The 24,772-nt window shown below is 60.9% G+C and overlaps 1 protein-coding gene across 1 annotated transcript; it reads left to right on the forward strand.

The window, feature by feature from the left end:
* Nucleotides 1–9: 9 nt before the first annotated feature.
* COL9A3 (collagen type IX alpha 3 chain) lies at nt 10–24,766 on the forward strand. The gene is made up of 32 exons (XM_039479335.2): nt 10–105; nt 536–604; nt 1,836–1,871; nt 2,525–2,596; nt 3,240–3,293; nt 4,485–4,520; nt 4,797–4,820; nt 5,040–5,093; nt 5,426–5,479; nt 5,921–5,962; nt 7,577–7,633; nt 8,078–8,131; nt 8,918–8,971; nt 9,288–9,341; nt 9,798–9,851; nt 10,230–10,283; nt 10,888–10,941; nt 11,665–11,718; nt 11,828–11,881; nt 12,299–12,343; nt 12,437–12,490; nt 12,575–12,628; nt 13,148–13,201; nt 13,286–13,357; nt 14,917–14,952; nt 15,778–15,822; nt 17,710–17,742; nt 17,955–18,101; nt 18,237–18,291; nt 18,737–18,919; nt 22,275–22,352; nt 24,093–24,766. The coding sequence occupies exons 1-32, from the start codon at nt 10–12 to the stop codon at nt 24,281–24,283; spliced, it is 2,073 nt and encodes a 690-aa protein (XP_039335269.2). The 3' UTR covers nt 24,284–24,766.
* Nucleotides 24,767–24,772: the final 6 nt, after the last annotated feature.

Genomic DNA, 24,772 nt, shown 5'->3' on the forward strand with positions numbered 1-24,772 from the left:
CGCGCAGCCATGGCCCGGGCACCCGCGCTCGCCCCGCTCCTGCCCCGGCTCCTGCCCCCGCTCCTGCTCCTGCTCGCGCAGCTCCTGGTGGCCGCCGGGGCACAGGTGAGCGGGGGGGCTCTCGGGACTCTGAGACGGGACGTCGAGCCGCGCAGTCCCGGGACGGCCCCAGCCTCGAACCCGCCACCCCGGGATACCTCCACTCCCCAGCCCGTGTCACCGTCGGGGCGCGGAGTCCCCAGCGTCGGGTTGAGCCCCGGGTCGCCTCGGGAGAGCACCGTCCGTCCGTCCGTCCGTGTCCTCGCTGGGTCCGCGCTGGCCCGGGTCCGCCGGCGCCAGCGGCGCCGCCGCCGCCTCTGCTCAGAGACAAGGAGCCCTTTGTTCCTGCGGCCCAAGGGAGGCGGGGGCGCATTGCGCGGGGCACCTGGCTCCGCCCGAGGCTTTGGGGCTCACCGAGGAAACGGGGCTCATCGCGGGCCCGGGAGCCGCTGGGTCCGAAGGAAGCGCGCTCCCTGATGACTTTTCTCCGTTTCAGAAAGTGGGACTCCCAGGCCCCCCCGGCCCCCAAGGGCCACCCGGAAAGCCCGGCCAGGATGGCATCGATGTGAGTTTGGGGGTGCTGAGGGCCCCCAGCGCTCTGGGGTTCTGGCTCTGGCCCTCACCTCCCTGGGCTCCCGGGCCTGATGGAGAGAAAGCCAAGCCCGGCCTCCCAGAGCCAGGGTGACATCAGGAGGCAGCCAGTACCTTCATGGGATGGGGGCAGCCCTGCAGGGATTACCTGGGGGTGGAGGGTGTCACGTGGTGGTCCTCGACCCAGAATGCCGGCACTGAGGTGTGTGTCTCTGGGTCCCTGAGGGGGCTGTGCCCCTGGGTTCTGGGTTCTGACCCCTGGGCTGAGGTGGGGGGGAGTGGATGGAGGCAGGGGGAGGGGGGCCACATCCTTTGGGTGGATACGGGCCCGGGGTCTTGTTAGGGCTGCTGGGTGCTGGAGCCAGCCATGGAGGGGCTCAGGAGCTGACTCCGTCCCAGAGATGATGTCCCCCACGGGTGTCTCAGGCCTGGTGTGGCCCAAGCGTCAGGAGGCAGCAGCTGCAGCCTGACAGCTGTGCCTCCCTCTGAGGGACTATCTGGGGTGAACCTCCCCATGTGGCACCGCCCCCAGGGCAGGGGTTCCCCCAGGGCCTGTCCTTGCCTGTGTGGTTCCTGTGGAGGGCTGCACTGAGAGTCCCCCGTGACCCACGCTCAGCCTCTCTGCCCAGCTCGGCCTCGATGGCCACGACCTCCCTCCCTGGCCACAGGGCTGTGCTCAGAGCAGCTACGTGGACCCGAACCCCCACGGCCCAGGGCCCTGGCCTCCCTAGGCTCCTCCTGGGCCAGGTACTCGGACCACAGAGCTCCCACTTGAAAGCTGGTCTTAAAGTCTCAGTTAAAGGCCTGGTGGTCATCAACAGGGTGGGGGCTGGGGGACCTTCAGGAGACTGAAGAGGCTGCAGATGGAACCGCGAGGCACCCAGGCCATCTTCCTAAAGGCCCAGGCCACTGAGGGAGGGGATTCGCCATGTATTCCCATCACCCCTGGGGGCCATGTCCCCACATCTGCAAAGTGATTCCCACACCCCCTGTGGCTGTGAGGGCTGAGCCTGTCTGCCCAGGTCACCTCTTTACCTGGTGCCGCCCCGTACATGGGTGGGTGCCCCCTAGGTATGGATTGGGAGCTCAGGGTCCCCTTTTGTCTTCTTGGGCTGGGCCTCTGGGGCTGGTTTGGGGGCCAGCGCTGCTCTTTTCCCTGGGGCGGGGTTCTTTTCAGGGTCACATGTGGGCATCTTTACTCACAGGGAGAAGCCGGTCCTCCAGGTCTGCCTGGGCCTCCGGTAAGTGTCCCTGGCCAGGGGATCAGCCTTTTTGCAGTCTGGAGAGAAGAGGGGACATGGAACAGAGGGGTCATTGATGTCCTGTCTCATCCTGTTGGAGCCTGGGTTGCCTGAGGGGAGGCCTCAGAGGGCCCGGAGCAGGCCCGGAGCCAGGGGGCAGGAGGGGAGCGTGTGGGCTCAGCCGCAGCATGTTCTGGGCAGGGCCTGGCTTTGAAGCTTTCTTTGGGCCGGCGCCAGGCAGGCCGGAGCTAGAGCTGGTACCATCCTGCAGGTCCCTGGGCCTGAGGCTGCACGGAGCCCCCCCCACCTTCTTCAGCTCCAGGGATTGAGGGTTCTGGGGTTCAGAGCCCTGTCTGGGCCCCCGCGGGTCCCACAGAGATGCCTGCTGGCCCTTAGCCAGGGAGGCTGAGGTGACCAGAAGGTCTTACAGATGCCACCGAGGGATGGGGCGGGCAGCCTTCCTGGGCGAGCAAGGTGTGGGCGAGCAGGACACATGTGACCCCGCTGGGCGGGGTCTGCCGGGCAGCAGGAGGAGAGGGGGCCATCTCGTGTGGCCGGGCACGGGGAGGTGGAAAGCATTTTGCTTTCTTGCTGAAGGCCCGGGCTCCAGGCCAGACCTAGCCCTCACGTCTCTGCCCTTTCCTTCTGCACAGGGACCAAAGGGGGCCCCAGGAAAGCCAGGGAAACCAGGAGAGGCCGGGCTGCCGGGACTGCCGGGTGTGGACGTGAGTGTGCCCGCCCCTCCCCTCGCCCCACTTCCCCCACCGAGGACCTGGAGGAGTCGGCCTTAATTGCTGTTGTCCAGCTGGGCCTGCTCAGGCGGGAAGCCCAGTCCTGATAGAAGTCTCCAGAAGTCCCCAACGGGGGTCCTTTGGCCCTCATCCCAGACATCACCAGCATCTGGCAGAGGACAGAGCCAGCCCACAGTAGAGCTGGGAGTCCTGCCAGCCCTCCTTGTCCAGGAGCCAGTGCCCATTGTCAGGCCCCTCTGCCCACTGCTGGCCTGGCCCCTGTGAGCCCCAGGCTGGCCTTGCTCAGCCGTCATGGCCCCTGAGCCTGTTCCCAGGAACACTGCAGCTTTGTTCCCCCAAAGCCAGGCCTGGGATATCCTGCTGAATTGGTCCCCAGGGCCTGACTCCAGCAGGTGTCTCTGCTGCTGGCTTCCCGCCAGCTGCCCCCCCACCCTCCCAGGCCCTCTAGGGACACCCGGCAGACAGTGGTTGGGGCCAACAGAGGAAGATGCCAGGCCAGAGTTTTCTGTGCCTCTCCGAACTCACCAAGGGAAGGGTTCATGGTTCCATTTTTGCCTGGGGGTGGCAGGTACTTCCCATGTGGCCCCTCAAGCTCGCCCTCTGCCTCTTTCCCCAGGGTCTGACCGGGAGAGATGGACCCCCTGGACCCAAGGGTGCCCCTGGGGAACGAGTAAGTGTCTGCGCCAATCCTAGTGGCTTTAGTTCAGAAGTGAAGTCCCCCAGCCACCCCTGGCCATTCTGTGTTCACAAGGCCAAAGAGCTAGTGGCTCTGAGGACAGCTGCCGCGTCTGGGACTGGCCGGGCCCCGCCCATGCAGTGGGGTGGAGGGGTGGAAGGCAGGGTGTCAAGTGGCCAGCCCCCAGTGCCTGCCTTCTGCCCACCCCCACATACGATCAGGGTTATCCTGGCATCCAGACTATGGCAGGGAGGACCATAGGGGATGGTCTGGGGGACCCACCCCAGGTGCCCCCTCCTCCTGAGTGTCCCTGCAGCCCCCAGGGCCCCGGGGCGAACCACCACCAGGGACCCCCGGGGAACACAGCCTGCAGAGTCCCCTGTGCCTGCCCGTTGGACCCAGGTTTTTCACCCTGACTGAGCAGCACCCCCTCCCAAGGATGCCCTTCTCCCCACATGGCTTCTGAGTACAAAACCGAAACCTGCATTCTCTCTTTTGCCCTCATAAGAAGTGGCCATCAGCCAACAGATGCCACTGGCCCCAGGCACAGAGCATCACAGAGGGCAGGAAGGCTGGGCTGGGGGACGGGAGGGCACAGCCCTGCCCTTGGGAGGTGCATTCTGAGCAGAAAACAGGAGGGAGACAGTAGCTGCTGGCAGCCAAGTTCCCGGTGCCCGGGGTACGGAGTGGGCTCATCCCCAGGCTTTCAGGAGGGGCCTCCGGCCTCATCACAGGGCCCGGCTGTGATTCCGAATCCAGGGAACAGGGATTCCAGGCAGCCGGGCCCAGCCAGGGCCCAGAGGGCGTGGAGGGCAGATGGGGCCTGGCTGCCCAAGGCTCTAGGGCTTGCTAATGTGGGCGGGGCTGAGGACCCAGCAGGCTGCGTGGGTGGGTTATTGGGAGGGCTTCCTGGTGGAGATGGGCACCTGGGGTCACTTCTGTGTATCTCAGACCTGCCCCAGGTTGCACGTTCTCGCGGTGGGCGCGGGGACTCTAGCGCCATTTGTCTCCAGCAGCATCCCAGGACAGCAATAGACCCTCGATGTTGAGAGGTTTCAGAGGCCCTGCCCCTCTGTGAAGTGGGACTTGGACCCTGCTGGCCTGGGAGTTGGCGTTGTGGGGTCACACTTCAGAGGGAGGGGAACGGGTCTGCAAATAGAGGCCGAGCCTGCTTTCCTCCCACAGGGAAGTCTGGGACCCCCGGGGCCACCTGGGCTGGGGGTGAGTATGGTCCTTTCTTTTCCGTGGGAGTTTGAGGAGCTAGAATCTGGCCTAAATGGGGAGCCTCCAGGAATCCCAGAGGCCACCACCGGCCGTCTTCTCTGCAGCCTCTCCGGGGGCTGGTGCCTGCAGTGGTCCTAGAGCCGTCTCTGGGCTGGGAACAGACACCCATCCCTGGAATCCTCCTATCCCCGGGACGTGCCTGAATCGTCTTAGGGAGGGAGGCGCAGCCTGGCTTGTGCCCGGCGGGCTCTGACCCCGTGCTTGGTTTTGCAGGGCAAAGGCCTCCCTGGACCCCCCGTGAGTAGACATCCCCTGGGGCCTGAGCGAGCATGCATGTTCCCAGAGCCTGCCAGGCTGGGATGTCCCAAACTGTGCCTGGGGGCAGGGCTTCTCAGGGGCAGCATCTGACCACCCCACGCCTGGAGCCCCTCCCTAGGGAGGCTGCACACGGACTCTGGGTGGGGACCCTCGGGGCTCCTGGTACAGACCCCCCCACCTCTCTTTACCTTCCTCCAGGGAGAGGCAGGAGTCAGTGGCCCCCCAGGTGGGATCGGCCTCCGAGGCCCCCCGGTGAGTGGCTGTTCCAGACCCCCTCAAAGTGGGCTCACCTGTGGCCTCCATATACCCCAGACTCAACAGCAGGGCCCCCCTCCCCTCTCCCCTTCCCCTTTCTCCCCACCTCCCACCTTGGGGGGTGTTGTTACAAACCCTGGCCAGTGATCCAGACCCAACCTCAGGATGCAGACACGACAGAGGCCGTGGGAGTGGGAGTGGCTGTGGGAGTGGCCGTGGGAGTGGGAGTGGGAGCTGGCGGGAGCTGGGTGTGTCCTCCTCCCTGGGAGAAACTGGGCACCTCACTCAGGTGGGGGCTGGTCCTGCTCTAAGTCATACCCTCTCCACAGGGACCTTCTGGGCTCCCCGGCCTCCCTGGCCCCCCAGGACCTCCCGGACCCCCTGTAAGTACCAGGCAGAGGTGCTAAAAAGTGCGAGGCAGGGACTAGGGCACCAGGTTGGACCCCCGTTTCCCCTCCCGGGTTCCGTGCCCCCCCCCCGCCAGGCTCCTTGCCCCTCGAAGAGCTCCTAACCCTAACTTGGCCACCCCAGGAACAGTCAGGGGTCGGGGAGTGGCTGAGGCTAGGCCAGCCAACTTGGGGATGGTCAGGGCTCAGGTCCCCACGGCCATCCTGCCCCAAGGACAGGTGGATTCTGTCACTGTCACATGCCCTGTAGGTGGGCCAACGGCGCCCAGCACTGGCCACTTGGGGGATGGGGTGAAGGGTCTCCAAGTCCCCTCACGGGTAGGGAAGGTGGCAATCAGTCAGAGAGTGGGTGGGTGGGTTGGGTGGGTGCACGTGGCCAGGGCAAGTGGGAGAATGTCAGCTGTCTCTGTGTTTTAGGGACACCCAGGAGTCCTCCCTGAAGGTGCTGCTGACCTCCAGGTGGGCACTTGCAGCAATTTGTGAAGGGGGCTGGGAGGTGCCTACCTTGGGGGGCAGGGGTCTGGCCTGGAGAGGGGGTTGGCTATACTGGCAAGAAGGCAGGGCCTGGGCACTCCCGGGGTCGGGAGCTCAGTGCAGACAGTTCAGGCACAACCTGGCAGAGAGCGCAGCTGGGACATCCCCCTCCCCCTCCCACCCTCCTCACCACCGTCTAGACGTGCACTGTCCCTCACAGAGAGCCACGAGGCACACGGAGCTTTGCCAATGTAATCAATCAGTCATGCCACGGAGCCACCCAGTGCCTTCGCTGAAGCATCCCTGCAGAGGGTGCCCTTGTCCACAGAGGGTGACAGCAGAGTCCTGGGCACAGTGAGGGACCGGAGTCTGGGACCAGCCTTACCTTGATCTTTGAGCCCTGTCATTTGAGTAAAAAGAAAACAGGCTGCGGGCAGGCGCAGTGGCTCACGCCTGTAATTATAGCACTTTGGGAGGCCACGTCAGGAGGATCACTTAAGCTCAGGAGTCTGAGAGCAGCCTGGGCAACATAGTGAGATCCTTGGCTCTACAAAAAACTTTTTTTTCTTTGAGACGTATCCTCACACTGGCGCCCGAGCTGGAGTGCAGTGGCACAATCTTGGCTCACTGCAACCTCCACCTTCCGGGTTCAAGCAGTTCTCCTGCCTCAGCCTCCCAAGTAGCTGGAATTACAGGCGTGAGCCACCATACCCGGCCTCAAAAAAACTTTTAAAGTAGCCAGACGTGGTGACATGCCTGTTGTCCCAGCTACTTGGGTGGCTGTGGTGGGAGAATCACTTGAGCCCAGGGGGTGGAGACTGCAGTGTGCCATGATCAAGCCATTGCCCTCCAGTCTGGGCAACCCAGCTAGAACCTGTCTCAAAAAAAAAACAAAGAGGAGGAAAGATGACAGGCTTGGGAGGCCGCGGATCCGCCTCTCCTTTCTGTCTGGACGTCCGTGGGAGCGGTCCACACCATGTGTCCATAGATAGAGAGGTTTGATGGTTTGGAGGGGAAAAGCCCGCCCCACTCTGACCTGACCACCGACGGCTGTCCACCAGCCTCTGTCCTCACCCCACCCCGGGCCCCGGGGCCTAGCCAGCCCGTGTCCCAGAAGGGAGGCTTTAGGGAATCCTTCAGAATGTGGGGAGTGACTGGACCCCTGGCCATGGGCTGAGTCAGCTGGGGCTGCAGACACAGGCCTGCGCCGTGGCCCAGCCTACGCCGTGCAGCTGCGGGGTCATCTAGAACCAGCCCTAGGTCTCCCGAGCAGCAAGCCTGTTGCCTGGGCTCACGGCGGCACCCTCCGACAAGCCCCATGCCCAGCCACTCCTGCACTGAGATGGGCCCTACCTGAGGGGCCGCCAGGCCCCCTGCCGAGCGGGGCAGGGCAATCCGAGCCAGCTGCAGGGGTTGCCACGGTCTGCTCCGTGCGGCCCCTGCCACGCTTGGCCGCTGCTGAAGGAGACCCTGTCTGTGTCCAGTCCTGGTGCTGTCACCAGCGTGGAATGACCTCGCGCGTCCGTGGGCGCTGACCTCTACGTTGGAGGTCCAGCTGCACGTGGCCAGGAGGGGTCTGACTGCTCTGTTTTCCAACAGTGCCCGAGTATCTGCCCGCCAGGCCCCCCAGGGCCCCCAGGAATGCCAGGGTTCAAGGTGAGTCACGGGGGACTAGCACCCAAGCACCCCCTTGCGATGGGTGGGAGGCAGCTGGGCTCCCATGGGCAGGGAAACTGGGGGGGCTGCAGGTCCAGAAAGCTGGGCCCTGCTCCCAGGGTTGCCCCAGAAGGAGCTGGCCAGCCTCCCCATCCCGCCCTCTGTACCCCAGAGACACACGGGTGTGGCCAGGCTGGGAATGGCCATGGGCATCAGAGAGAGGCTGTGGGGGACAGCTGGCCTCAAGCCCCCACCCCGGCCCTGCCCTGCTCTGCTCCTGACTGCTGTCAGGCCCCGGTTTCCCCGGGAGGGCCCAGGCCAGCAGTCTTGTGTGCTGCCGTGTGGCGGGTCCTGGGCTGCCTGGCCCTGCTGGCCTCACTTCAGTGCTGCCAGGGAGGGTGCTGGGGGGTCTGGGTGGGGCAGTGACCCGGAGTTTGCTTTCAGGGACCCACTGGCTACAAAGGCGAGCAGGGGGAAGTAGGCAAGGACGGCGAGAAGGTGACGCTGCGGCAGGCAGCGGGGGGGGGGGGGGGGGGAGGGGTGGGGGAGGGGACGGGGATGGGGGAGGGGGGGAGGCGGGGAGGGGCCGGGAGCGGGGTGGGGAGGGCCGGGGCCGGGACCGGGGGCTGGGCAGTGCAGGGGACAGCGAGCTGGTAAAGCTGCAGCAGCCCGGAGGGTCCAGGGAGGGGCTGTTTCATGGGTGCACCTGGGCTGGGCACCTTTGTGCCTGTCTTCCAGACGTCCTGGCTGTTCAGAGCTGGGATTTGGGCAGGGTGCCTGGACAGACCCCTCCTGCCTCGCCCCTCTGTGGAAGCTCCCTGGTTTGTCTGTGGCCATGGTGAGGGGTGTCTGTGAGGATGGCCGGCTTTAGCCTGAAGCCTCCCCTCGCCTTGTAGCCACTGTCCATGGAGGGTGTCCGTCCGTCGTCACCTGCAGGCCAGGGGACCGGGTCTGGGATGCCCTTTGGCATGGCTGGAGTGACCAAAGGAGGGAACCCCATATGCACATCAGAGGGGTCCCATTTGGCCCTGAGGAGGGGCCTGGACAGGGCTGAGGGGACTTACGGGAACAGTGACCACGGACCCAGCCCTGACAGGGCAAGGCCACCAAGACTCGGGACCTCTCTGGAGCTGTGGGCAGGTGACCCCTTCACAGAGCCTCTAAGGCCCAGCTGTGAAGGGGCCAACACCCCCAGATGCTGGGGCTCAAGTGGGGTGACTGGAGGCCCCAGAAGGTGCTAGGAGAGCCAGAATGGACCACTGACCACTTATCCCTCTGCTTCAGGGTGACCCCGGCCCCCCTGGGCCCGCCGGCCTCCCGGGCAGCGTGGGGCTGCAGGTGAGTCTGGGAAGGGCAGGATGGTGGGATGGGAACTCAGCCCACTGAATGACCAAGCCCTGCACATTTCTGCTTCCCAGGGGGCCAGCTCAGGCTGGGGGACGGTCAGCTAGTACCCAAGTACAGGAGCACGGGCTGGCGGGGGTCCCACCTCTGCCAAGTCTGCTGATCTCCAGGCTGGTGCCCCCTCCCTCCGGGGGACCTGAGCTGAGGCGGAGGGCTCATGGAAGACACCAGGGCTCCCACCGTATCTTGAGAGCCGAGTCCCTGGGGCTTGCCAGGGTGAGGGTGCAGCGTCTGTGCCTCTCTCCCACAGGGCCCCCGGGGATTACGAGGACTGCCAGGGCCACTCGGGCCCCCTGGGGACCGGGTAAGTCCTGCAGCCCCTAGGTGGCTGGGGCCTGGTCGTCTGCACCTCCAGACTTCAGATGAGTGAGGCTCTGAAGCTGCCGGCGCCCTGGCCTCGCTCTGAGCCCCTGTTCCCGCGTATGCCTGGGTGAGGGCTGACAGTGCTCACCGACCCCCGCACGCGGTCCCAAGCTGCTGCAAGAGCTGCTCACGCGTGTACCGGGAGAGGGCTGATGAACTCTGCGCGCCGACACCCCCACACATGGTGCCAGGCTGCTGTGAGGGCTGTTATGGCTGAGGCCAGAGCAGAGGGGCAGGAGGATTTGGGGACTGCTGGGGGGCATCTTGGGGGGACTTGCTGAGGAGCCCTTGAGGAAGGGCTGCTTGTGTCTGGGCTGTCCCCGAGGGAGCTGGGTGGCTGGGGGGTTGCCAGCCAGGCCTCAGACTAGAGGATCTCAGATCTGCCTGTCCTCCATAGGGTCCCATTGGGTTCCGAGGGCCGCCTGGGATCCCAGGAGCGCCCGGGAAGGCGGTACGTGTGTCGCTGGATGTGGGTGCCGTGCATCATGGCCTCTCTCTCCTTCCCTCTGCTCCTCAGAACCCCCATTCCCACTGGGGCCCCCCTTCTGTGGCTGAGCTGTCACCTGGACACCCTGGGAGGGCTTATGGCGTGGGTAGGGGCGGCTTACCAATGAAACCCACTCTTTGTGGGACATTCACTTCCTTTCTGGTTCTGGACATGGAATGAGGGGTCACCATCATCCCTCTGGCACCTCTGGCCGTCTCTGACCACTCCTGGAGAGCTGTCCCCCACCCTACCATCTGACCATCTCCTGGAGGGCCCCAGCCCCACCCTCTGACCATCTCTGTGGTGTTAACTGTGTCCCTGCCCTGCCTCCATCATTTCCAGGGTGACCGAGGCGAGAGGGGCCCAGAAGGATTCCGTGGCCCCAAGGGTGACCTCGTAAGTGAGAGGGGACTTGACTCCCTGGGTCCTTATGTGGAAGAACCCAGTTCCCCTCCTGACTTGTGCTGGGGAGGGGGACACACCTGTTGGGGAGGGCTGCCCTGCCCTGGGTAGGCCTGGGGGTACGTGGGGGTCAGCCTGGCCCTGGAGGGCCCCAACTCCCTCCCAGAGCCCACATGGAAGCTCCGTGGCCCCCTGTAGAGTGGCCAAAAAGTCGGGTGGAGGGACCAGGCTCCAGGGTTTGGATCCCGCCCCAGAGAAAGGCTCTTGGGTGGAGCGAGTGAAGGTAACGTCAAGACAGTCGAGCATCGCGAGAGAGGAACTGGTGACTGTCCCCAAGCTGGTCAGTCTCTACCCTTCCCTCGACTGAGCCCTCACAGCGGGGGTAGCAGGGAGCCCCCGGGCCACACTTTAGCATTTCTGGGCTCCAAATACAGTTTTCTCCACGTACCCACAGGCCCAGGGTGGTGGCGAGGGGTGGTCCCTGCTGCTGCCCCGCCCGGAGCACAGCTCCATGGTGTCCCCAAGCCGCTGGCTGGGGAGTGCGTGAGGCCGTCTGGGAAGAGACCGTCACGGCTTCTGTCACTTGTGTGTCCTCTAGGGCAGACCTGGTCCCAAGGGAACCCCCGGAGTGGCTGGGCCAGGTGGAGAGCCGGTGAGTGCACATGGCTGCCCCTCAGAGAATGCTTCTCCCCCCGGGCCTGGCTACCGACAGGCAGACCACACTCAGAAGGGCCGGGGCTCAGTGCCCTCTGCTGTGGCCACCTTGAGATCCAGAATAACGCCTGAACAGCCCCACAGCCCCTCACAGTTCTCTTGCCCAGAGCCTCGGGAATGTGCAGAAGTAGGGGGTCTCAGGCTGGGTTTGCCTGCATGGAGGGCATGGGAAGTGAGGGCGGGTGGATAGCACCACTGGGCAGAGGGGGCACTCCCGGGGTCCCGGGCACCTGTGCAGGCACCTTCCTTCCTGCCCTGTGCCCACCCTCTTCCAGCCCCTTGTGTTGCCACTGCCCCTGGAGCTGTGCCCTCTCTTGGGACACCCAGCACTTGGCTGTGTCCTGATTCCAAAGCCAGTCCAGGGTGGACGAGGCAGGCCTAGCCTGAGTCCTAGCTCCCAAACCTCAGTTTTCCCACCTGCAAAATGGGCCAGAACCAAGGCTCCCTTAGGGAGTCACGGCGCACCTGCTAGACGAGGCCTCGGCCTTTGCTGTACCCCTCACGGGCGTGGCCACCTCAGTCATGAAACCAGACAACTGCCAGGGCCTGGGGGCAGCCACAGTTTCAGGCTGATGGAGGAGGAGGCTGCCCCCAGGACAGGACTGTAGAGGGGAGGGGGTGGCCCACTGCCCAACGGGCCTGACTCGTCCCTTGTCCCCAGGGCATGCCAGGCAAGGACGGCCGGAATGGCGTGCCAGGACTTGATGGCCAGAAGGTTGGCATGGGGCTGAGGGTGTGATGGGAGGGAGGGAAGGGGTTGGAGGGGAGTTCAGCCTCCCGAGGTCTCAGCCTCCCCTTCTCTGCCCCAATCTCTGTCCTTGCAGGGAGAGGCTGGTCGCAACGGTGCTCCGGGAGAGAAGGGCCCCAACGGGTTGCCAGTGAGTGCCCGGCGGGTGGGCCGGCCTGGGGCACCACAGCTTCTGTCTGCCTGGTGGCCCCTGTGGGGCTGGGTGGGGGGCCACTGTAGGGCCAGCCTCCTGTGAGAGGTTCTGGGGCCTGTGTCCGTCAGGGCCTGGCACAACCCCTGGTGCCCGTCGGGCGCTGCGGATGGTTGCCTGTGTGTTTGCATGTGTGAATGTGTTCATGGCCGTCTTCGGGTGCTGTGGGGTCATCATCCCTGTGGGCCCCGAGCAGGGGCTCCTTCGTCCGAGGCTGGGGAGGCTGTGAAAGACGCACCTAAGGTCGACGGGGCTGGGAGCAGTCGGCCTGCCCTTTGGGTGCGCTCACAGTCTGGCACCTGCCCGTGTGCACGCTGCCGTGACAGGCAGCCTTGACCCCACGCGCTCTCCTGGCAGGGCCTCCCCGGACGAGCAGGCTCCAAAGGCGAGAAGGGAGAACGGGTACGTGATGCAGCCGCCTTCTCCCTGGGAGGGGAGGCGGGGCCGGGATGCCGGAGGCGTGGGCGGGCTCTCAGGGCTCTCCTTCCTCTGCAGGGCAGAGCTGGGGAGCTGGGTGAGGCCGGCCCCTCCGGAGAGCCAGGTGTCCCCGTGAGTATCTGCAGCAGCCCTGACCTCACCCCATCCCGCACATGTGTGGACCCTGGCCTCACACCCTCCTTCCCCTCCCTGTAGGGAGACGCTGGCATGCCCGGGGAGCGCGGCGAGGCTGGCCACAGGGGCTCAGCGGTGAGTACAGGGACGTGGCCCTGGGTGGGGGGTTGGCACAGAACCATCGGCAGGTGGCCCCAGTTTCTGAGCAGGCTGGGGTGGCATTGGTTGCCTTGATAGGCCTGGCCCACAAAAGCCGAGGAAGCTGGGAGGGGTGGGGCCTTGCCTTCCTGACCCTTGACTGCTGGGGGACAGTCAGAGCCGGGCCAGAGCTGCCCTGTTTTCGGGCCCTCTGCTAAGCCCAGCCTTGTGCCTCCGGGGACTGAAATAATGATAGCGCCAGCCACAGATCCTGGGGGGACCATGGGCATGGGTGCCTGGCTCTCAGTCTGGCCTGACAAGTTGGGTCCAGGGCATGCCTGAGCTCTGAGACCCCCTAAACTGCCCCTGGGAGGTAGCCCTGCCTCTGTCTCCAGCAACCCAGCCAGATGGCTTAGAACCGGCTCCTCCATCCGCCCTGGAGGGGAGGCTGAACCGGGCTCCCCGGGATTCCTCGAACCTTGAGAAATCTACTCACACCTCACCTTTGTCTTTCAGGGGGCCCTTGGCCCACAAGGCCCTCCCGGAGCCCCTGGCATCCGAGGCTTCCAGGTAGGTGACGTTGGGGCGAGAGCCTGGTATGGGGGTGACCCAGACAGGCCAGGTGCACTGACAAGCCGGGACCTCCTTCCCCAGGGCCGGAAGGGCAGCATGGGAGACCCTGGCCTTCCAGGCCCCCAGGGCCTCCGGGGTGACGTGGGCGACCGGGTAAGTGGCCTTCTCAGCAGCAAGCACCCCTGTGCCCCACCCCCACCCCCTACCATGGTCCCTTGGGATGCAGACAGGGAGGGGTGCTCACAGCTCCCTGTGGAACATCTGGCCATGGGCGGTGTCCCCCTGCGCGGTGGAGGCAGTGGCCTCAGGGGCCTGAATGTGGCGCCTTTGGCCCCTCTGACCTTCCACGTGGTGTTCCCTTGGGCAGCGGCTGTGGGGCTTGCACGTGGTCGGCGCTCAGTCCTCAGGACGGGGGAGGCTGAGGCTCCAAGAACCACGCCTGCTCCTGCCTAGCAGTGTCTGTGGAAGCGCCACTGCCAGAGGGTCATGCTGCTACAAGATCGGTTTGAACACCAGTGTCCCAAGTGACTGTGACAGTCACAGCTTCTGTCTCATCAAGGCTTTTTCCTGCTGGTCTTGCAGCAGCTGCTGCGGTGACTCCTTGGGGGTCAGCACAGAAGGGGGCGTGGCCTGCCTGGGGCCCCAGCTCAAGGGGAGGAGCCTGTGGGTCTGGTCTGGGCCCAGCCATGCTCCCCCAGATCCCTGGGGACCTCGTGTGCCTGCCGTGGCTGCCCCTGCTGGGCAGACAGAACCCTTTTCAGACATGAGACATGGCTGCAGGTGCCCTTCATTCCAGGGCAGTGGTGGGGCCGCAGACACCACGGCTCCATGGGGGAGAGCAGGCTGTTTTTTAGCGCCAGGCAGGACATTCCAGGGGTGGGGGCTATGCCAGCAACCTCAGGGCCTCAGAGATCTCAGAGCTGGCACCTGCCCTCGGGGCACTGTGCCTGTCCCAAGCGTGGGCGGGGCCTGGTGGCTGTATTTTTTTGCTCTAAACTCACCAGAAAGCCTCACATTATTCTGCCCCTTGGGCAAGTTCTCACTTATGCAGACCTGTGAGCAAATGGACGTTTGTTTTTTTTTTTTTGAGACGGAGTTTCGCTCTTGTTACTCAGGCTGGAGTGCAATGGCGCGATCTCGGCTCACCGCAACCTCCGCCTCCTGGGCTCAGGCAATTCTCCTGCCTCAGCCTCCCAAGTAGCTGGGATTACAGGCACGCGCCACCACGCCCAGCTAATTTTTTGTGTTTTTAGTAGAGATGGGGTTTCACCATGTTGACCAGGATGGTCTCGATCTCTCGACCTCATGATCCACCCGCCTCGGCCTCCCAAAGTGCTGGGATTACAGGCTTGAGCCACTGCGCCCGGCCGCAAATGGACGTTTTTAAAAGGGGATTCATAGCAGCGCCCAGGCCTGTCTTCAGTTTCACAATCCTGTCGGAAGGTGGTTAGATGAGCTTTTCATCTTTGACTCCACTGTGATGGAATTATCCTGGGACTGTGTAAAAACACCCGCAGCAGGAGACTCAGAGCCACAGGGCTGTGAACGGGAGCGGGGCCTCTGGGCCTCTGTCTGGGATCCCGGGTTTCACAGAAGCCCTTGGTGCGGGACGATGAGGATGGAGGTGGCGTTTACCATTCCCGGGCCCAGGACAGGCTCACTTTGGGGATCCCTGTAATTCCTCTAATCCAGAGCCTCCTCTCCACCCGCAGGGTCCTGGAGGCGCTGCAGGGCCTAAGGGAGACCAGGTGAGCTGGGCACAGGCCAGGCCAGAAGGAATGACCGCAAAGCTGCACGGCTTCCCCCGGCTCCGCCCGCCCCGGCTCCAGCCCTGGCTGTGTGTTCCGGACGCCGAGCCTCCTTTCTCCTCCTGCTGTGTCCGTCAGTCACCCTTTCTGGCTCCTGTCATTCCTGCTTAGCACGGCGACAGCAACTCTGGGCACCCAACCTGCAGGCATGCCCCAGCGTCCCCTGCTGCCTTCCTGGGTGCAAACAGCTGGCCAGCCACATTGTCCCTGCATGGCTCTGGGTGCAACAGAAGCTGCTTCTGGTCCAGGAGGCACCAGTGGGAACCCTCAGTGGGAGGTGGTGTTTCCTGCCGTCCCGGAGAACTGACAGAGAGGGCAGGGGCTTTGCAGGTGGATTCGAAATGCATTTCTGTTCTTCGAAGCACTTTTCCCTCCCCAGAAGCATCAGGGTGGGTGGGGCTGTGGTCATGGCTGCCTGCCCTCCTGCAGTGCCTGCCCTGACTTCGGGGCACAAGGCCTTTCCCTGCGGCTGGAGGGCCTGCAGCAATCAACCCCTACCCGAAGTTCTGCGTGCCAGAAAAGCCTCGTTATGCAAACAAATGTCTTCCGCTTAGTGGCCTCGCCCCCGCCTACAGGTCTCCCAAGGCAGGGTCCTGCCTGGGCTGCCTTCGTGGCTGGTTAAAAGACAGCCATGGGGCCTGGGCTCTTGGCCTCAGCCTCAGGACGGACATGACACCCACGAGGCTTGAGAACTGGGAACCGAAGGCATGAAGCCCCTACCGAGGCGTGAACCGTTCTTTTAACTTTGGGGTGTGTTGTTTTCAGGGCATTGCAGGTTCTGACGGTCTTCCTGGGGATAAAGGAGAACCGGTGAGTGTGATGAGGTGACTTTACTGCCACCAGCAGCTGGGAAACCGTCCTGGGGAAAGAGTCAAAATCCGCAGCTCCCAGTGGAAGATCAGCTCTGCTGGTGGCTTGGGAATGCAGCAGGGTCTGGCAGAGGCCGGAGGCAGCTCTGAAGTCTGGCCTGACCTGGGGCCCAGAAGTGTGGGGCTCCCGTGCTCCGCCCCTGCAGGGCTACCACCTGCAGAAGCCGCCCCATCTGTGGGTTCTTGGCATGAAGTAGTCACAGCTGGGTTTCTGGTTTTGTTTTGTTTTGTTTTGTTTTTTTGAGACGGAGTCTTGATCTGTCGCCCAGGCTGGAGTGCAGTGGCACGATCTCGGCTCACTACAACCTCTGCCTCGTGGATTCAAGCGATTCTCCTGCCTCAGCCTCCAGAGTAGCTGGGATTACAAGCACCTGCCACCACACCCAGCTAATTTTTGTATTTTTAGTAGAGACAGCGTTTCACCATGTTGGCCAGGCTGGTCTCAAACTCCTGACCTCAGGTGATCCGCCTGCCTCGGCCTCCCAAAGTGCTGGGATTACAGGCATGAGCCATTGCGCCTGGCACACAGCTGTTTTTAACTAAAGAAAACTCCATTTCCATGGGCCTAAAACTCAGGTGAAGCATAAAATGAAATTCCTGTTTGAGTCTTAATAGACACATTTCTCTTTCCGGAGGTAACAGATGGAGCGGTCTCCAGTTCCAGAGAAGGAAAACCCTTCTGGCTTTCCCAAGGCCAGGGTTTTAATCTATGATTAAGTCTTTCCTTTGTGTCTGGGTGAAATAGAAAGAGTGTAGCCCCAGGGACCCAGCCTCTGGCAGACCCCCCCACAGCGCAATGTAAACATTTTACGCCTCTGGGCAAATGACCTCAGTTGTGTTTCATTTAGTGAATTTTTTTTTTTTTTTTGAGACGGAGTCTTGCTTTGTGGCCCAGGCTGGAGTGCAGTGGAGCGATCTCGGCTCATTGCAACCTCCGCCTCCTGGGTACAAGTGATTCTCCCACCCCAGTCTCCCGAGCAGCTGGGAACCACAGGCCCCCATGGGTGAAGCTGCTCGGGAGGGCAGAGCTCTCAAGACCTAAGCACCTCTTAAATCTCCACCTCTCAATAGCGTCACAGCGGCAGTTCAACTGCAGCACGTGTTTTGGAGGAGACGTTCAAACCCAGCAGACTGTGTGTTGACACACCTGGGGCTCGTCATTCCTGAGGACCCAGCTGGAGGGGCCCAGGGTTTTAGGACCGAGAGGCTGAGGTCAGCATTAGGCACGCTAGTAAGATGAACCGAAAGGAAGGAAAGGTGTGTAAGACACAGCACTGTGCGGCTCCCGGCGTCACTCTTTCCCGGAGTCAGTTGTGGTGTTAATTTTAACTGAGACGGGGCCTCACTCTGTCACCCAGGCTCGGGTGCAGTGGCGTGATCTCTGTTTGCTGCAACCTCCGCCTCCCGGGTTCAAGCGATTTTCCTGCCTCGGCGCCGCCCCCCCCCCCCCAACCCCACTCAAGTAACTGGAATTACTGCCTGCCAACACGCCTGGCTACTTTTTGTATTTTTAGTAGAGACAGGGTTTCACCATATTGGTCAGGCTGGTCTTGAACTCCTGACTGTTCATGATCTGCCTGCCTCAGCCTCCCAAAGTGCTGGGATTACAGGCGTGAGCCACTGCACCTAGCTGAAAGTAAGATTTTAAAAAGAATCAGTACAATCACAGCAGTGTAAATGTGTAGGCAGAGAACAGGAGGAGCCACTGTCAGTACTCTGCTGCAGTCTGAGCAGGTGTGTGGAGGATGCGGGCATTTTATCTTCAGCTGTCTACCTCCCACCCACCCAACAATACACACTCAGTGAAAACACACTTTCCTCTTCACAGGGTCCTGGCGGCCTGGTCGGACCCAAAGGAGAGGTGAGTGCCGGGCGGCTGCTCCGATGACGCAAGCCGAGGGTGCCCGCTGGCTTCCTGCCCTCCGCTGGGCAACTGCCCATATCTGAGATGGTAAAAATGCTTGCTCTGGTCAAGGCTGGGCAAGATGGCTCTGTGCCGGCCGGGAAAGCACGCAGGGGCGGCTCTGGGCTCCTGGACTTGCCCTGACCCACCTTCCTCCTGTTTCTCTGCAGTCTGGCAGTCGAGGGGAGCTGGGCCCCAAAGGCATCCAGGGTCCCAACGGCACCAGCGGTGTTGAGGGTGTCCCTGGCCCCCCTGGTCCTCTGGGCCTCCAGGGCATCCAGGGTGTTCCTGGCATCACGGGGAAGCCGGGCGTTCCGGTACGTTGCTTTTCTGGCTCTCACAGGATTGAGATCGTGTTTTTTCCTAAACGAAGTTACTTTGCGGGGTGATGGTGGGAATGTTTGACAGAAGGTGCCGTTCCCATGCTGATGAATGTGTGGGGTGACTTCCAGGGGAAGGAGGCCAGCGAGCAGCGCATCAGGGAGCTGTGTGGGGGGCTGATCGGCGGTAAGTCAGCCAGCGCCGCCCACCCCGCCCGTTAGCCCTCAGGGTCTGGTCTGCCTTGGCGTCTGCCCGTCCTCTGCACTAGCGGGTGGCCCACTCGCCGGCCCTGGATTCAACCAGATGCCCGACATGCAGCAGGCGTCCTGAAGTCTGCTGACTGCATGGGATACAAGGAACAGCTGGGTGTGCCCCTGTGGCTGGCAGGGCAGGTCCCCAAACAGCCCCACCTGCTTCGCCTTCTCACTTTCAGGCTTCTCAGGGTCTAAAGGGCTGGGGGAGGGGGTCCTTTCTAGCTCTGGCACTTATCACCCCAAAGCAGTGAAACCATTTCCATCAATGAGAAGGAAATCTGCCTCTGGAGGGCAGCCCTGTGTAATCTTCTGTGCTTTACCTAACGGCACTTTTCACGACCCTCTCTCAAACGCCTGCACCCTTGCTTTTCCCAAAGAACAAATTGCACAGTTAGCTGCGCACCTAAGGAAGCCTTTGGCACCGGGCTCCATCGGCCGGCCCGGTCCAGCTGGCCCCCCTGGACCCCCGGGGCCTCCAGGCTCCATTGGTCACCCTGGCGTTCGAGGACCCCCCGGATACCGCGGTCCCACTGGGGAGCTGGGAGACCCCGGGCCCAGAGGTGAGTGGCTGACCCCACAACGCGGTGACCCTGCTATAAAAATCCACGGGGCTGACCTGCTGTAGGTGCCATGCGTGCTCCGTGGTAACTCCTGGAAGGTGGGCCCCTCGTGTTTTGGGGCCTAGCACAGTTAAATCCTTAGTAATCCTGTGGGAACTGGAACATTTAAAAAAATGTGATGTTTTTCTCAAATACCATCAGAAAAGTATTTGGCAGAGAAGGGTTAAAAATGTGAGGAATGGCCAGATGCAGTGGCTCATGCCTATAATCCCAGCACTTTGGGAGGTCAAGGCTCGTGGATTACTGGAGGTCATGAGTTCAAGACCAGCCTGGCCAACATGGTAAAACCCTGTCTACTAAAAATGCAAAATTAGCCAGGTGTGGTGGCAGGCGCCTGTAATCCCAGCTCCCCTGGAGGCTGAGGCAGGAGAATCCCTTGAACCCGGGAGGTGGACGCTGCAGTAAGCTGAGATCGTGCCATTGCACTCCAGCCTGGGCCAAAAGAGTGAAACTGCATCTCAAAAAAAAAAAAAAAAAAAAAAAAAAGTGAGTAATGGATAATTAAGAGTCGCATTTATACTGATGAGACGCACCTTCATGAAAACTGGCAGCATGTGAAAATTTGTTTTGCAAAAGGCAAAAATACAAAATTCAAAGTTTTTTTCCATATTAAACACTATAAACAACTCAGCTTTGACTTAGAAAGAGGATGAAAATCACTGACAGGAGCTGCTGGACTGCAGACCCCACACGTGGCTGCGGTGTGCATGGCCGGCAGTGCTGACTTGCCGGGAAGGCTCTGGGGTACCCGGTGTAAGCTGGGGAGTCTCAGCACGGAAAACACCACTGTGTTAACTGTTGGACACAAACCCTTACCACAGTTTTAAATTTTTAAAATTTCAAGTTGCCTTCCATCTGTGGCATTCAGTCAGCTGCCCTTCAGCCCAAGTGAAGGATTTGAAGCTCATGATTCTAGTGGATTCCACCATACTGACCGAATAACTTCCTGTTTGCCAAAGATAGTGTCAGAAAACGTTTCTAAAGGAGACCTAACGCTGTGGGTTCCTGTCTTCATCTGAGACGGAATTGAACTACTTAGCAAGGTGACAGCGTTCCACAGCGAGACTATGTCACTTAAAGAGACTAAGATTGAAGATTTTCGGCACTTGAGAATCAAATTCATTTTGTTGTCCGTATGTCCAAATTATCAAATAGCTTCATGTTTTTCTGGAAACTTCTTTAAGTTTTGACCTTCCCAGGCCATCCAGGCCAGCCTGATGCCATGTGAGGGACTGCAGTCTTCAAAAAGAGACCACGTAAGATTTTCTCCAGAGAGGGACCTGGACGCCATCGAGACTTTGAAAATAAAATTCAGGCCAGGCACGGTGGCTCACACCTGTAATCCCAGCACTTCGGGAGGTTGAGGCAGTGGATCACCTGAGGTCAGCAGTTCGAGACCAGCCTGGCCAACATGGTGAAACCCTGTCTCTAAGAAAAATACAAAATTAGCCAGGTGTGGCGGCGTGCACCTATAATCCCAGCTACTCCTGAGGCAGAATTGCCTGAATCCGGGAGGCAGAGGTTGCAGTAAGCAGAGATTGCGCCACTGCACTCCAGCCTGGGCAACAGAGCAAGACTGTCTCCAAAAAAAAAAAAAAAGAAGAAAGAAAATTCTAAAAGCACCTTAATCACTTTTACAGTTCTCAGCAGTGTGGCATCAGTGAGCAGAGGCCACACAGACCCATGTGGGCTGTCCGTCCTCTGGGACTGCTGTGCCTTCGCACCTGTGACGATGGGCATGTCTGCGGCAGGAGCCGCTTCCTGGAGAGGTGCTTGCTGCCTCCGGCCGCTGTCAGTGAAGCAGGCACGGATGCCGGAGCTGGCCATGGGAACTGAATGCGAATCTAAATGCGCCCCGAGACCCACCGCAGGGCCTCGCTCAGAAGCCTCTGTTACCGTGGTGCCTGGCGCCCCCTCCCTAGAAAAGCAGCACCAGGCAGGACTGCCTCCGCTGCCCAAGGGCACACACAGTAGGTCAGCCTGCGGCGTCGGGCCAGTCACGCGAGAATTGCTGGGCACGGGGGCCGCTGAAGCCCCTGCCCCACTGGGAGGCCCGCCGGAGTTCTCAGGTCTTGGGCACCGCTGGTCACGCCTCCGTGTCTCATCCACTTCAGAGAGGCGCAGGATTGAAACAGACACACGAACACCAAGCAAAACGAAGCTGGTGCTGCGGCGTCCATCGTCACAGAACAGACCGGCTCTGGGATGCTGCCGCCTCACAGGACCCGTGTTGACAAAGGCTCGCTCTACCAGGAGCAAATCCTAGAGGGACCCACGTGCATCCAGCCTCACGTCTTCAGGGCTGACACGGCGTGGTGGCTTGGCCTGGAATCCCAGCACTCTGGGAGGCCGCGGTGAGAGGATGTGTTGACAGAAGTTCAAGACCGGCCTGGGCAATACAGTGAGACCCCATCTCTCTAAAGTTAGCTGGGCGTGGTGGCGCACCTGTAATCCGAGCTGCTCAGGAGGCCGAGGCGGGAGGATCCCTGGAGTCCAGGAGGCTGAGGCTGCAGTGAGCTAGGATCGCGCCACTGCACTCCAGCCTGGGCGACAGAGGGAGACCCTGTCTCAAAACAAAAAACAAACAAACAAACAGATGGCAGCACATCCCGCTCCTCACGCAGCACAACACAGACCTGAGATTCGAGTGACGCAATCGGAGGGCGTGAAAATGCTTTAGATGACCCACGGCCGAAATCCTATTTTAAATATGAATGCAAAGTAGTAACAAATCCTCAACTGCTTAATAGGCATACATGTTTTTTGCCTATACAAAACTAAAGTCCCATTGAAACCGGCTGCCGGAGGTCAGGGAGGAGTTGAGCCACGCACGGCCCAGCAGCAGGTGCAGGTTCTGACGGATGCTTCGTGGCTGTGGGGATGTCGGGGTTCCCCCAGCACCCCTGGGCCGTGTGCCAAGCCTGGGGCTGATGGCTGCGGCCTGCACAGCCTGTTGCTGTGCTGGGTCCCGTGGGCACCTCTCACACGGCGGTGGGTGTCTGTTAAATTCATCCAAACACGGGGAGGGTATAAGAATTGGGTGTGATTATCTCATGGGACCACATCGCCTACGCATGCGTCGGGGACCTGCAGCCATCCTGCGGCGCGAGGCTGTGCAGGTGGGTCCCTCTGGTCAGACCCTGTTAAGCCCTACGTGTGTGACGTCTGTACGTTTCTAATGGTTCCACTTCAGTAAAAAGTAGGCACCCTGTGTGTTAGCAAAGGTCAATCAGACATGGCTATGGTGTGGCTGCACAGATGCTCTAACCATGTGTCTGTTTACACCTTGTGACAGGAAACCAGGGTGACAGAGGTGACAAAGGCACGGCGGGAGCAGGACTGGACGGGCCTGACGGAGACCAGGGGCCCCAAGGTACGAGCCCACCGCCAGCAGGGCTTCACCGGGCGGCGTCTCTTCCGCGGTCTCCTAACTTGATGCGGGGTGCGCTTGGGTGACAAACAGGTCTCTCTTCTCCTCTTCTCCTGGCAAAGCAGCCTTGGAGGCAAGATTAGGAATTGTCTCAAGAACCGCTTAATATATAAAAGTTTAATCTGGGCTGAGTGCAGAGCTCACGCCTGTGATCCCAGCACTTTGGGAGGCTAAGGCAGGCGGATCACCTGAGGAGTTCGAGACCAGACCTGCCAACGTGGTGAAACCCCGTCTCTACTAAAAATACAAAAATTAGCCAGGCATAGTGGTGGGTGCCTGTAATCCCAGATACTTGGGAGTCTGAGGCAGGAGAATCGCTTGAACCCGGGAGGCAGCGGTTGCAGTTTGCAGTGCTCCGAGATCATGCCATTGCACTCCGGCATGGGTAACAAGAGTGAAACTCTGTCTCAAAAAAGAAAAAAAAAATCGTAATCAGTAAGCAGAGCCTCACGGATCTGTTTGAGCCAAGTCCATTTGCTTAGATTGTTTAAAAAGCTATTTAGTATCTATTTCAGTTAAATTCTAACAGAATTTTCTCTTAATTGACCTGAGCATACACTGATTGTTCCTTTTTTTAAAAAAAAGATGGGGTTTCTCCATGTTAGTCAGGCTGATCTCGAACTCCTGACCTCAGGTGATCTGCCCACCTTGGCCTCCCAAAGTGTTGGGATTACAGGCGAGAGCCACCACGCCCAGCCATGAACAATTCCATTTTTAATGTCAAAAATAAATGCTTTGTCATGGAGGGAGGCAGCACAGGGGTCCCTCGAAAAGCGCCCCCCACCCCGCCCCCCCGGCTATCCCTGCCTTAGGCTGGTGCCTTCACAAAACCAGGAAGCCTTAGACTCTGAGGATGTGTGTGCAGGTGAGAAGGGACCTGGCTTCCACCTCTCCCCGGGTGCCCTAGAGCCCTCCCCCCTCCTCTCCTCACTCACCCCTCTCCCTACTCACCCCTCTCCCCAGGTGCCCGGGAGCCCTCTCTTCCCGAACTCACACCACTCTCTGGGTGCCCTGGAGCCCTCCCCTCTCCTCTCCTCACTCACACCCTCCCCAGGTGCCCAGGAGCCCTCTCTTCCCGCACTCACACCACTCTCTGGGTGCCCCATGCTCCTGGGCTCTCTATTGCTGACCTAGCTCTGCCTCTACCTGGTGTCCAAATGTGCAGGTGTCCCAGGCCCCCAGCTGCATCTCTCTACCTGTGTGGCTCTGAACAGGGTCTGTGTTGCTCTCCCTGCTGGGCAGCAGCCTCCCGGCTGTACCCCAACCACACCATTCTAGACTTTGTCACCTCTTCTCAGTGAATGACCCTGTTACCCCACTCAGGCGGCTGCTCACCCTTCCCTCACACCCCCAATTCCACCGTCATCGTTGACCAAAGCCAGCCCACAGCCTCCCACCCAGGGGCCCTGCCCTCTCCAGATCTACTGCTCACTCACACAGCCCCACAAAACACATGCAAGTCAGAGTCGGGTGTCCCTCAGGACGCCTCCGCACCCTGCCCGGGGCTGGCCACACCTGGCCTTTTTGGTGCACTCATGCCAGCCAGCGCCGCCCCCCGACCCGTGACCTCCCCTCAAGCCAAGACTGAGCTGGTGGAAGAGCGGGGCTTGCCTGCAGCTGGACGCCAGTCCCCACTGCTTTCAGTCGAGCTGCAGCTGAACTCACCCTCTGCTCTGTCCCAAGGACCCCAAGGCGTGCCCGGCAGCAGCAAGGACGGCCAGGACGGTGCTCCCGGTGAGCCTGGGCCTCCCGGGGATCCGGGGCTTCCAGGCGCCGTCGGGGCCCAGGGGACTCCGGGGATCTGTGACACCTCAGCCTGCCAAGGAGCCGTGATGGGAGGGGTCGGGGAAAAATCTGGCTCTAGAAGCTCATAAAATCCATCGGAAGGAAGCCAGCAAGTGACAAGGACACCTGACAAAGCAGAGTGGCCACGAAGGAGCGGGCAGCGTGGCAGGCTGGCCACGTCCGGGAGAGCGGGCTGCCGCCCCAGGGCGTGCCTCAGCTAATCCATCTGTAAGCCCAGCGTTTGCAAGAAGGCAGGCTGTATCTATAGAATGTTTTGTACAATTCCGTGAGCTGAAACATCTTCAGTAACTTGTTTACATAGCATTGTGTAAAGACTATGATCTCATCCCAATAAAACGATACATTCAATCTTCAGATTGACTGGCCACAGAGTAACAAAAAATAAAGAATTTAATGTACAGTAAATTCTCTCCCATACAAAGATCTAGTCTGATGTTTGTGTGCAAACTCACGTCTCCAGTCACCCGGACCGATCGCAGGTGACTCTGTGGTGCACTAGCGTCTATTGGTATTATCTGTTGTCATAAATAAAGCCACTCATTTAAAAACAACTCAAA

Source organism: Saimiri boliviensis, chromosome 9 (assembly GCF_048565385.1).
Source record: "Saimiri boliviensis isolate mSaiBol1 chromosome 9, mSaiBol1.pri, whole genome shotgun sequence".
Classification (NCBI taxonomy): Eukaryota; Metazoa; Chordata; class Mammalia; order Primates; family Cebidae; genus Saimiri; species Saimiri boliviensis.

What these genes read in the sequence shown, in the direction of transcription:
- COL9A3 (XM_039479335.2), top strand. Translation starts at nt 10, where the DNA reads ATGGCCCGGGCACCCGCGCTCGCCCCGCTCCTGCCCCGGCTCCTGCCC. An exon ending in CCGGCCAGGATGGCATCGAT is followed by an intron (nt 605 to 1,835) that starts GTGAGTTTGGGG and finishes CTTTACTCACAG; the next exon opens with GGAGAAGCCGGTCCTCCAGG. An exon ending in CTGGCCACAGGGGCTCAGCG is followed by an intron (nt 12,629 to 13,147) that starts GTGAGTACAGGG and finishes TTTGTCTTTCAG; the next exon opens with GGGGCCCTTGGCCCACAAGG.